The following is a 13,108-nucleotide window of genomic DNA, read 5'->3' on the forward strand; positions in this document are numbered from 1 at the left end:
AAATCCTTGTAGCATGTAACTTGAAACCAACGTTGCCTTCCACTTTTTTTTTTTGGAAACAAAAGCGTGCAGGAGAGCTGCCGATTTATCTTAAAAGAATAAGGAACTCAAACCGGCAGTACAATGGTTTGACAACTCTAAAGGATTAAGCAGCAGCCGCAACAGTACAACACAACACAAATATAGGGTCTCTTTGGCACGGCTTATGCCGGCTTCGGCTTCATCTATTTTGCGTAAATTAAGACACTGTAGCGTGAAGCCGTTTGGTAAGCCGGGGTTAAAATGAACTAGAAGCCGGAAAAAAATCAGTTTTTCTGGCTTTACCGGCTTTGGCTTCACCGGTGAAGCCGTTTTGGATGAGTCGTGCCAAAGGGGGCTATAATCTGTGTGCATGTGCACTCCAGAAAATTATAACATGTCTACACACTGTATCTGTATCATGTTGTGTGAGCCGGGTTTGCATAGTTGAGTTCATTCACATGGTCCATGTTTTCTTCTTTCTTGTTTCAGGATCTGTGCTTTCTTGTTTCAGAATCTGTGTGCGTTGCGTAACTTGTGTTCATGTGATCGCCTTTGCCCAAAAGAAGAAAAAAAACCGAACAGATGCGTGTTGGCTGAAAGTCTCAACGAAGATTCATCTCTGCAGTGACCACGAGCAGAAACGCGTTTAATTTCAGGTGAACGATTTGCCATTGCGCTAAAAATGATCTTTTCATTCAGAAAAAACACTCCCTCCATTGTCGTTACAATTTTATCAAGACGATAGACAAATCATGCCGCGCGGCGTCCGTCATCAATCATCATAGGGCGCAGCGCGTGTGCTTGAACCGGAGCCACCGGTCCCTGAGATCGAACTCCCAGAGGTGCTCCTGCTGCAGGATGTTGCCGATGACCGACACCCCGGGCCACGAGCCCTCCTGCACGCCGATGCACTTCACCCCGGGCGCCGCGTCGATGACGTAGCTCTTGGCCGGCGGCTCCAGCCGCGCGGACCCGGCGAAGCGCACCTCCAGCTTGGGGATCTCCGGCGCGCTCGCGCCATCGGCGGTCGTCCAGTTGTAGCAGTACTCGAACGGGTCCATGGTGACCCTGGGCAGCCCGGCGAGGTGCTTGCTGAGCGCGGCGACCACGGCCCTGTACGCCGGGGTGGCGAGGATGGTGAGGCTGGTCCCGGAGTCGAGGATCGCGCCGCCGTTCCGGTCGACGTCCCACACGTCCGCGGGGATGTCGAGCGCCTCGCCGGCCACGCACACGGCGTCCACCGTCACGGCGTAGAATGGGCTCATCCGGCGGTCGAGCAGCAGCGGCGTCTGCGCCGCGGGCGCCGGGGCGAAGCTGGAAGAGGCGGCGGGGTCCTCGGGCCCGGGACCGAAGGTGAGGTAGCTGGTGGCGTTGCGCGGCGCCAGGTGGTCCACGAGGCAGTAGGAGAAGCGGCCACCGAAGCGTGCGGCGGCGCGGGACGCGAAGGAGATGTTGCTGTAGCCAAGGCTCAGCACGCCGTCCGAGGACTGGAAGCTCTGCCCGTCGTACGTGGCGGTGCAGCCCAGCACGACGCCCTGCAGCTTCGCGCGCCTGCCGCTGCTGTCCCCGCCGCCGCGGCCGCTGCCGGAGGACAGCGCGATGGTCGCCGAGTCGGTGCCCACCACGCCGCGCGCCGCCGAGCCGTCCTTGTACCTGCCAAGCCATTGCCACCACGGTTAGGTCAGGTAACGTTAGTTCGCGCGCATCACCACGTCAGCAACAGGATCGGGCACCACATGCAAAGATTCGACCGCAACACGCTGTGCTGTATGCAAACAATAATGTATACACCATTTTTATTTACCTCATCAAAATGCATTTGCCGATTTAAAAAATTAAACTACAGTGCTGAACTGGAACTGTGAAGCCGACACTCGTATACGTGAACATGATTCGAATTGGGGACCCTGGCTTTTTTGGGAGGCGACAGGAGGCACGACGAACCGGCTTGTAAGTTACACTACTCGTCTTCGATATGGTCTGCATCGGAATCGTTTGGGAAATGGAAATGGAAAGATACGTCTGGTAATGAACTGTAAAGCTGAGCTCAATGAGTCGGCAAAGTGACCGAAAAAGAGTAATCCCAGCTCATACCATGTTACGTCCGGGACAGCCTCCGAGTCTCTAAGATTAGCACTTTTTTTTTCCATTTCAGCTATCTTTCAGTTGGGATATTACTGAGTACGGTGCAGTTGACCAATTAACTGTAAAGTGATAGCTGGAAAGCACGCTATGCCACCGGTGCAGTAGAGCCCGGAGCCCGACCGGTCAAAAGGCGAGCTGGACAAGGAGATTGTCCAAAGATAGACGGTGCCTGTCTATGAGCAGGTAGCCAGTGCCTATCTAGAGAGACGCTGGCCCGTTCGTTTGAAGAAATTCTACAGGAATCTGGAGCAATTTAGAGAAATTTATGAGAAAAAAATATTATTTCAAATAAAAAAAGAAGCGGATCAAACCGAATTTAAAGACACGCGGACGGAGCCGCTGAATCAGCCAACGCGTTCGCTGTACGTCCTCGACCTCGGACCATACTACACTGCAGCAACAGTACGGTACTGGAGCCCATAGTACCAGTCACGGTAAGTTTCAGAGACCACCGGACTGGACAAGCACCGATGCCACGTTGCTTGGATCGGAGCAGCACCAAAGACGTCCGTGTATCTCAACACTCGACGTTTCCAACCTGCCACAAGCAGGGTCACGGGGGCGGCGTCCGCCGAGCCAGCCTGAGGAGCAAGCACATGTCGCGGGCGGTTCGGCGACGCGAGGCGGCGGACGAACAAGTTGCTCCATTTTTTAAAACAGACCGGGAGCCCGGAGGCAGGCGACAGCGCATCGGCGGCCGCAACGCCGCCCTACCTACGGCAACGTGCGCGCCACCCACGATCGGGGCCGAGCTCCTCCGCGTCGCGTCATCCACCACTGATCGCGCGCGACACAGGGGGACGCGGACGGGGCCGGTAAATGTGTGCGTGCCCCTCTTGCTCTACGGTCCCGGCCGCAACCAGACGACCACCTCAATTTGGCAGCCTCGACAACCTCGACTCGTACAACGTACTGCTGGCTGCTGCTGCTGCTGCTGCTTGTGGTTGGTCAATCCCTAGAATCTACTCTACTGTCGCCGTGAATCGTGTTCTCTACTCTAGCCAGGCCTTGTTAGATCGTAAATTTTTGCAATCTGGACACGGTAGCACGTTTCGTTTGTATTTGATAAACTTTGTCCGATTATGGACTAACTAGGCTCAAAAGATTCGTCTCGTGATTTACAACCAAATTGTGCAATTAGTTATTTTTTTTACCTACATTTAATGCTCCATGCATACGTCTAAAAATTAATGTGACGAAGAGAGAGTGAAAAAACTTGAAATTTGGAGGTGATCTAAACAAGGCCCAGGTAGCAACCGGGTTTCTTCTGAATGTCTCGCTCACGTACGCTCACAGGTTACTATCCTACTAGCAGCGGTAAATTTGCAGGAGACGCAGTGAAATGCAACTAGAGTAAAGCACAAGGCGCATGGAGATGGATCCCAGTCAGCGAAACCAAGCTCGAACTCGTGTCCACACTAGCAACCCCAGCAAGCCTGCCGAGCGAAGCAATTGAATGCCGCGCTCTGCCATGCCGCGGCGAGACCGGCCTCAGCAGGAGCGCGGTGAAAAAAGCTGCGCGAGTAATGGCGCGCGCGAGATCCTGACCCACCCGCCCACCAACCAACACTTACTACTGCCGCTGCCTGCTTGGGGAGTTGGGGCAGCAAAGCCACCGGAACCGGAGCCAGCCACCAAGCAAGCCGTAGCGTGACGAGGGCGAGATCCGGTGGAGTGCGGAGCACGCGTGCGTGCCAGTGGGTCGAGCGGCACGAGGCGATCGATCGGCGTGAGTGCGAAGCAGGGCAATGGCTGGAGGGCATCGGGAGTGAGGCGGGGGAGGTACTGAGTACTGACCGGTAGTCGTAGGCGCAGGGGCTGGCCGGCGACGAGCAGTTGGCGAGGGAGAAGGGCACGTAGGAGGTGCACGTGTCGGAGGAGCACGCGATGGGCGCCCACGACTTGGACGCGGAGGTGCGGAACACGCGCGCCGGCGATCCAGCGCCGGTTCCGGCGGCGGCGCCGGCGCCGCGGCACTTGACCCAGGTGAGGTCGCTGCCGGTGTCCGCCACCAGCACGAACGGCTGCGCGGGGGTGCCCACGCGGAAGCGCACGAAGTACTGGCCCGTGCCGGTGTAGGCCCCCGACGAGAGCGGCATGGCGAACGCGGACGCGCCCACCTCGGCGGCGCGGCGCCCGCGGCGGGACGCCAGCTGCGATCGGATGTACGCGTGGCGGTGCACGTCGTCCCTCGCGCGGTCGGCCAGGGACGCGTCCGGCGCCGCGGGGACGAGCTCCAGCCGCGGCCGCGCGGGCTTGCTCACGCGCGCCTGGTGCCGCCCGCCGCTGGCTGCCGCCGCCGTCGCGGCGAGCACGAGCAGCGCTAGCAGCAGGTGGCCGCGCGACGCCATTTCTTGATCCTTGCTTGACTCCCCACTCACACCGTTACACGATGGCAGCAGCAGCGGCGAGCAATGACACGCACGCACGGCCCACGATGTTCTGCTACGCACTGGGAAGAGGAGCAGATGCCATTTCGCCTCCACCTCTCGCCACGAGCTTTGTCGCGTCGCGTGCTCGGCTGCTCGTATTACTCCCCGATCGAACCCGAAGCTGAAGAAGAGGTGGCCGGAGCAGAGCTTTTTGTCTGCGTCCGTGACGGCGAGGCGAGGGAGGCGGCGTCTTTTATAAACAAAACAAAAGGCCGCTGGCTGGCGCTGCCGCTGCGCACGCTGCCCGTGGATAAAACGCGGTTGGGTTGGGTCGGGTGTGCGCGCTTCGTTGGCATTTGGCAAGCGTGATTGATTGCCGGGTCGAGCGAGGATGATGATCTCCTTCCCTGCACGCCGGGGTTCGGTCCGATCGGGTTTCTGGGACGAGATTTGCTCGCTGTCCCCGTGGGCCATGGGCTCGGCCGTTGTAGTTGCCCAGCCATGTTCATGTGGGTCTCACTTCTAATCCATCCGTGGCTTCGGACGAACTGGATCAGAAAGACATGTGTTATTTTATTTTATTAACTATTTTGTTTTAATTTTCTAATTTCTAAGTAAGGAAAGGAGACATGTCCGTGTATTTATTTTCGAAATAAAGAGGAAAGGCATGCTTATGTATGGAAGATAAAGCCAGCAAGCAGAGAAGGCAGCCTTTGCCAAATCACGGCGTAATCGCCGAGTCGCCAAATTGCGTGGAATGGAACGGAAATCTTACGGCAGTAGCGGTTATCGCGACAGAAATCCAGTTTTGCGAGATCGCCGGCTGGCTGATTTCAGGGTGGGGAATTGAAAGGGAAAGCGATCTTGCAGAAGATGGCCTTGCCAGTGCACAGCAGATTCTTGCTGCCGGATTTGGAGGCCGTCCCGTCCGTACGCCGTTGGTAGGACGGCGAGATCAGCGTTTCTTTCTACTACTGTAACAGCAGGCCGGATTCGGCGTCCTGATTGGCGATTCCAATCAAATCTGTTTCCCAATCAACACGTACTCCTCCTAACTATGCGCTGAACCAGGACAGGCACGCAGATGCAGAGCTGCTCGTACCCTGATTACATGGCGTTTGTTCTCTTGCGTCGTGGGGTGTGATACGTGACAAATCTCTGCTGAGTGAGGCCGGAACGTCCGGATCAGCAGCTACTGTAGATTACATGGCGGGACTCCGCGCGCACGTTGTGCCACCCTTGCCGTGCCATGCTGTGCGTCCAGGTGCAGGCATGTCCACAGGTGACAAGCCCCTGTCATGTTTGTGTTCCGGTAATCGACCGATCCCATGCAGCGTTGGCACAGGCATGCTGGCCTCCCAGGAGCCAGGAGTCAGCGCCGATGACGGACGCATGAGCCCACGCGTCAGGACGTGACGCATTCAAGTAAAGGTGACAAGTGGCACGTGGACCTATGAAACGGGTGCACGTACATCCGCTGTGCGCTGCGAGTGTAGCATAGCATACTCCTACGCCTCGCTCGTTCGGTCGCGTTCCACGCGCGTCGTCAAGGGCGGTGACGCATGCACGCCGCCACGCGGCCGCCGCCGTAGGGCTTGCCGGCTGGCACCTCACAGGTCACAGGATGACTAGCACGGCGCACACAACGACGAAATAAAAACTTACAGGTGTTGAGATCAGTCGGCAAGCTTGCTATTCTCCTCGACATCTCACCTTCCTGTCAAGTACGTTACGTACAGTACGTAGGCACGTATACATGCATGCTCACTCAAAATCTCAAATGATGGGTAGAGATTCTTACAGCGACGATGAGACGATCGATAGAATAGACCTAGTACAGTACAGTTAGCGCGCCGGGGAGCCTGCAGTCTGGACAGCTCACGCACGGCGAAAGGCACAGTGATCTTGAGCTAGCACGCACCGAATCCGTCTAAGAAAAGGGCGAGGAGAAACTGCACCCCAGAACGACACTGCAGCGCGCGATGAGACGATCCGAGACGGGCAGAGAGAGATGCTCGGCCAGTCGCCATGCTATTGCAATAGCTAGTGAGCGAGTGGGCGCTGCTGCTCTGCTGCTTGGTGCTGGCCAGGGCCGCCAGCTAGAGGGCAACAACAACAGGCAGGGCAGGGCCGGATTGGGTTGATGGATGGACGAGCTCACGAGCAGGAAAGGAAGGAAGAAAGACATGCATGGCTTGGCAATTGGCATGGGGTCCGATCGGTCCGGTGCAGCGACCAGCGAGTCGACACGATGATGGCGCGCAACGAAAAGCCGGCCCTGGGCACATGGCCGCATCATGCATGCTCGACTTGTGCCGCCGCAGCCTGCACGCACGCACGTACGTACTCGCGTACGTGCGCTCACCCGGCGCCTCACTTTGGAGTTTCAGTGGATCCCATCTTCGCTGTTCATCATGTTCTGCCGTGGGGTCCGATCAATGGAGCCGTCTGTGTCCGTCCGACGACTGTTACTTCGGTGGCGCATGTCTCGGGCGCTCTGTTGGCGGCTGCATGCCCGCGCGCCGGTCCAAACGGGCACTGCGCATGCGTCATGCGTGGAATCGGCGCGCCTCGTGACCCGGTGGGATTTTTGTTTCCATCATCCATCGTGGTTACTAAACTTATTCGTTCGGAGTACGTTCAGGCTTTCAGTTTCAGCTCACCTTTTCGGCCTCCGAATCCAAGAAGACTGGCTTCGCCTTTCGCGTCTGTTGCCCAACTGCCTGCCTGGGATTTGATGGCTCACGAATCGGTTGCCCGCTTAACTTGAGCCTCCTCGACCTTTATCTACCTGGACTATGATCAGCTCTGAGAGCTCTCATCATTGGATCCACGCACGCGCCGTCATGATCCGCCTTAGGTGTTCCGCTAGCGTTAATCGAGCAGGTGATCATTGTTCATCACTGCTCTTGCACTGCCCTCTAGCTACCTCGCGGCATCATCGCTCGTCCAAATTTGCTGGCCCTGCACACTTTGTTTATCCAATGTGGCTTGATCTGAGCTTGATTCTCTGAACCGAATTCCTTGTGCTTCCGGCCAGCCTTCCGGCCGGGTATGGCGGGCCGACGAACGACTGTTGTATCGTCACAAACTGGCAATTGCTTATTAGGTTTGCTTGCTTGCTCTACTAAACTTACCCAGTATCACCAACTGGCAGTTGCTTATTAGGTTAGCTTGCTCTACTAAACCTACCCGGTCAGGGTTCTATTGCCAGCTACCTGCATGTTCTCAAGGTATTGTTCGCTGCGTGCAAGCATCCAAGTTCCCAAATAGAATGTTCAGAATAACTGGCAACTTGGACATACTGGCCCTAACTGCCGATTACAATTGCTGGAACGAACTTGAAACTAATCTGTCTGCCCACATGCCGTGCGGGTATTCTGCCAACCACATGGTAGAATCGCAATAGAGAAACGGAAATGCTATACAACAACCGGGTGTTTTATACAACAACCGTACGTCCGCCGTGCCTGCGCCCGCCCGTCCCAGCGCCGCCGCCGTCGTGCTCGCCGGTCCCCGTGCCGCCGCCGCCGCTCCCGGCATCTTCCTCAAGTCCGGTGAGCTTCTTACCCAATTCCGTCGCCGTCACCAAATTTGTCTCTGTCCTTTTATAGAAAAAAAATGTTACTTATGATTTGTGATTTGTTACTTGTGATTTGTAATTTGTGCCAAGGAGGAAGAGAAGAGAGAAGAAAGATGAAGAGTATCTATGAGGAAAAAATTAGGTGTTACCGGGTGCTAAAACACCCGGTGTTAGATAGACAAGCTCGTAGAGAAAATGCCAGACCGGGTAGCGGCGAGCCGGCGAGGCGCGGCGCGGCTGGGATATGATTCGTTCTTGCGTTCCCACGGATGATCCATTTGACCACCACGTGGTTGGTAATACTGCTGTTCTGGCTGCATTTTTCTTTGAAAAACGGAAACACGTTTAGCTGCTAGGCTGTACAAGGATGGATGGTGGTGAGTTACAGGTCTTTCTTCAGAAGTGAAAGAAGGTTTGTACAGTAGATTACAGCTGCTTGGAGACAGATTTCTATGTGACATGAAGCTTCCCAGCCAGTGCTTGGAGCATCAAACTAACTACCTATACACGGCTACACAAGTATGATTTGATTTCCTTGGCAGATTGCAGATGCATTACTACTACAGAATGTTGTCCCGGGCGGTAATGGCCTTTAGTCCCGGTTACCGCGCCGGGACAACGATCCCGGGACTAAAGGTGCCACCTTTAGTCCCGAGTCATCGAGCCGGGACTAAAGAGGGAACCGGGACTAAAGGCCCTCCAGCCGAGCAAACGTGGCCGCACCCTTTAGTCTCGGTTGGTAACCTCAACCGGGACTAAAGGTTCCTTTTCTTTTTCTTTTTTTTTTTAATTTGTTTTCAGTTCAGTTGCACGTATTTGTTTAATATATAATATGTTTTTATGTACGTATTCTACACTGCTAATATAAATACACGCACGCATATAATTACATCTAATTCTCATCTCGAGCATTATTATATTCAAATAAAGTATGGACCTATATATATTATAGATATATATATGTATATATACAACACTTTCATAATCTTGTTCTCGAAAATAACGATATCAATAAACATTTAATTTACATTATTTATTCCTTAGGATCAAAGTAGAACTCGCCGTTGGGATTTAGCACTTTTTCTAGAAGATATCCTGCTATTGACTCCTGAACTGCTTTTAGATGGTCTTTTTGCATGACCCTTCATTTCAACCATTCAGTCTTGCATTTGAAATAAAAGGAAGGAAAAGTATTAATACATATATATATATATATATATATATATTCATTTAAAAATAAATAAAAAATTGATATATACGTACTCTGAGGACATCTTTAGGAGTTCTTCTTATGTGCGTAGTGATAAATTCACAAACGTAGTATCCACACAAGTTATTACCTGGTTCCTGCCGCAAACACCACTGTACGAGAAGAAGATTATTCTCATCATCTTACACGTAAATTGAAGTACGATATAATAATTAAACACGTGGGGAAGTGTATATAGTACAACTTACTGGTATTTCAACTATATTAAGTGGTGCCTTGCAATCCTTGCGATGTTGCCGAATAAACTCTTTCCAAACCCTATGCGACCAATAATGTACGATCGTTAATAAATTATGGTAAAGTCTATTCAATAATAGTTGTGCGCGAGAGATTGAAATTACCCCTGGATAATGTCTATCATATCTTGGTATAGTGCCCGCTCTTTTCTCAACGAGTCAAAGATTACTAACCGACTTGAGTTTAACTCAATGACAATGAGTATCCAGTGAAACATATATTGGTTTATACACACACGTACATGCATATAAGTTGTATTGATATTACATAAAATATGTAGACTACATTATTATTAACACTTACTCAAAGTTGTACGGGAAAAGTATTGTTGTCTTGTCGTGCTGCTTCACGAAGAACATCATGATATTCTCCTGTGCTTCAGATACCCACCGCTCCTTGACAATAATACCGGTTTTGAATACGATATAAGGATCAATGAAGCCAACACTGGTGTCTTGTATTCTTTGGAGCTCTGACATCTGGAATCTGTATATAAATATAAGTTACATGTAAGGATAATTATATACACGTACGCATGGAAGTGAGTTTATTAAATAAAAGTAAGAATCACTTACAAACAAAAGGAGCTAATGATTGATTTGTCCAGAGCGTCCAAGTGAAATAGTTGATGCAATTCTTCGAAACTAATATGTAAGATGTCATCGCCACGGAAGTAATGATGGTCTCTAAATCTGACAAAGATCCACTGCTCACCCCTGCCACACGCCTGCATGTACCACTTGTTGAGCAAGTACATTTGCGTACCCAATTCATTTAGAGCCGCAGGGTTGTACAGACTTTTGCCATATTTATAAGTCTTCCAGGTATCAACTTCCAGGTTCTGGATTGAAGCTTTGCCCATCAATTGATCTAAGATTAAACCAGTATCTTTAAAAAAAGCATTAAGGGCTTGAACCGACACTTCTCCAGAGTTGTCTGGTCGATAGACTTCTATGTTGGAACCATATTCATTAGCAATAATAAGATTTTGCATTGGTTGCTTCTGTTGTCCGAGCTGTGAGACATCCTTCCCTAATGCTCTTTTCCTTTTCTTACCTGCATCATGTGACTTCACGAGGGAGCGGTCATAGTCTGATAGTGGCGAAGGCTTACGAAGTTCAATCATCTTTTTCTTGTGAGCATCGACCTTCTGCTTCAGCACCTCTCGTGGTAGGTAAAAGTACGGCTTCTCCTTAAGCTTCGCTTGACTCTTGTTTTTGGTATCTATAAAAAAATCTTTCACTTTTTTGTCTTCTTCAGCTGCTATTTGCTCATCAGTCTTTTCAGGAAGTATTTCTTGAGAAATAACTCTTTTTCTCGGGGTCTTCTTTGCCGCCGGGACCTTAGACGTCTTTGTAGTGCGTCGCTGTGGAGGGGGTGGGGGCGGTGTTGGAGACCGGCGTGGAGGCGATGTGGCCGGTGTTGGTGGAGATCGGCGTGGAGGCATTGGAGATCGTTGTGGAGGCGGTGGGGCCGGTGTAGGAGTTGGAGATCGTTGTGGAGGCGGTGGGGCCGGTGTAGGAGTTAGCGATCGCCGTGGGGATGAAGTCGTCTCGCCCCCCGCGACGCTGTGATGAGATGGGGAATGAATGATTAGGCTAGGCTGGGGGGAGACCCTGCTACAAAAACAAGTTGTGTGTCAATTATTTTTGAAGCTAATAGAAAATTAATGGAAAATAATATTTCATTCACTTTTATTCGTACCTAGGGTGAGGTAGGGGAAGCGGTGGCGCCCCAGGAATAATGATGAAGCGTTTGCGCCATTGAATAAATGTCTTCTCTGCTTCTCCTAGTGTCTTCTCCCCATCACCGCCTTCAATGTTAAGAGGAACATTACTGTAACCTTTGAGCACTCTATCGACCGAGACGCTAGCATATCCAGGTTGAATAACTGACCCATGGATTCTTGGTGTCTTCGTTCGGTCTATTGGAGATACAACCCCGACAGCCACCATGATTGATGCAATATTACCATCTGGAATGTGCAGCTCACATGTTGTTAGAGGCTCGGTAATGTCATCAACAGGGAAGCGCAACCCAGCGTCGTCTTGAATAACTGGCAGCTCCGTAGAAGCACAACTGCTTTTCATCTGACCAACAGGGCTAATGGTGACTCCCGGCGTTGATTGCGATTGCATTTGACTCATTGCTAGCTGCACTTGCCTCTTGATCTCCTCCTGCATTCTTGCCTCAAGAGATTTTTCTCGTTCACGTGATTCAAGCAATGCTTGTCGTGACTCATCAACAAATTGCTCCAATGCACGGATTCGTTCTGCCTCCTCATCCTTCTTTCTCTGGCGGCTTCTGTAGGTATCCTTGTCTGCTGGGAATGCGTGTAGCCACGGAACCGCCCCATGGCCTCTTGTTCGACTACCGTGTTCGGGATTCTCTAGGGCATATGTCAATTCATCCTTCTCTCTGTTGGGCTTGAAAACACCACTATCAGCTTCTTCCTTAGCACGAGCTAGTCTCTGTGTTGCTCTCTCAATTTTTTGGCCAAAAATTAGCTTGCCAGTGTCTGGGTCTAGGCTTCCCCCATGAGCGTAGAACCAATTCTTCACGCGTTAAGGCCAGTTCTTCTCTATTGTTTCAGGTATGATTCCCTTGGCAGTAATCTCTGCTTCTAGGTTCTGCCACTTGGGAATAGCACTCCTATAACCACCTGATCCCATGCGATGATGGTATTGCTTCTGTCGAGCATTCTGCCGATTCCTCATCACATGTTCCTCACTGTCTTGAGATGTCTTGTATTCTACGAAGGCATCCCAATGGGACTCCAACTTGACAAACGCCTTAGCATTGAAATTCGGCGTAGCATTCTTCAATATAAACTTTTTATACAATGTCTTCTTCCAACTCTAGAATAATGTTGCCATCTTCTTCATTGTCCAATCCCTCACTAGCTCCTTCAAAGCATCATCTGCTTGTAATATAAAATGCTGAGTGATATCTCTCCAAGCTAGGTTCTTGTCATGATCAGATACAAAACTAACATTAGGAGCGGATATCTTCTGCTTCCATTCACAAGCACTAACTGGGATCCTATCCCTTACAATGAACCCACATTGATTGACATATGTCTGAGCATGTGGTCCCAATGGTTTGCCGGTGTCGGTGTCGAATTCTGATATTCTGGATTGATTGCCTTCTGAGAAATTGCATTGAGGAATGCACATAGCTTCACGGTGGCTAGACGTACATGTGGAGGTAGAATTCCTCTTAAAGCAACTAGAAGCAATTGCGTTATAAGCACGTGGCAGTCGTGGGACTTTAAGTTTAGGAATTTCTTATCTGGCACATTTATTATACCCTTTATATTGGAGGAGAATCCCGATAGGACCTTGATGATGCTTAGACAATCGAACATGCTGTCCCTCTCTTCTTTGCTAAGCGTGTAGCTAGCAGGACTTAAGTAATGACGTCCATCATCTGTCTTCTCTAGATGAAGGTTGTCTCGTTCTTTCATGCCCTGCAAGTCCT

At 51.3% G+C, this 13,108-nt stretch overlaps 1 protein-coding gene across 1 annotated transcript; it reads right to left on the minus strand.

Moving 5' to 3' along the window:
- Nucleotides 1–685: 685 nt before the first annotated feature.
- On the minus strand, nucleotides 686–4,806 carry LOC136513469 (aspartic proteinase NANA, chloroplast-like). Its single transcript, XM_066507475.1, has 2 exons — nucleotides 3,964–4,806; nucleotides 686–1,674 (listed from the first exon to the last, which is right to left on the minus strand). The coding sequence occupies exons 1-2, from the start codon at nucleotides 4,515–4,517 to the stop codon at nucleotides 801–803; spliced, it is 1,428 nt and encodes a 475-aa protein (XP_066363572.1). The 5' UTR covers nucleotides 4,518–4,806; the 3' UTR covers nucleotides 686–800.
- Between the last annotated feature and the right edge of the window lie 8,302 nt (nucleotides 4,807–13,108).

This window comes from Miscanthus floridulus, chromosome 16 (genome assembly GCF_019320115.1).
Source record: "Miscanthus floridulus cultivar M001 chromosome 16, ASM1932011v1, whole genome shotgun sequence".
NCBI lineage: Eukaryota > Viridiplantae > Streptophyta > Magnoliopsida > Poales > Poaceae > Miscanthus > Miscanthus floridulus.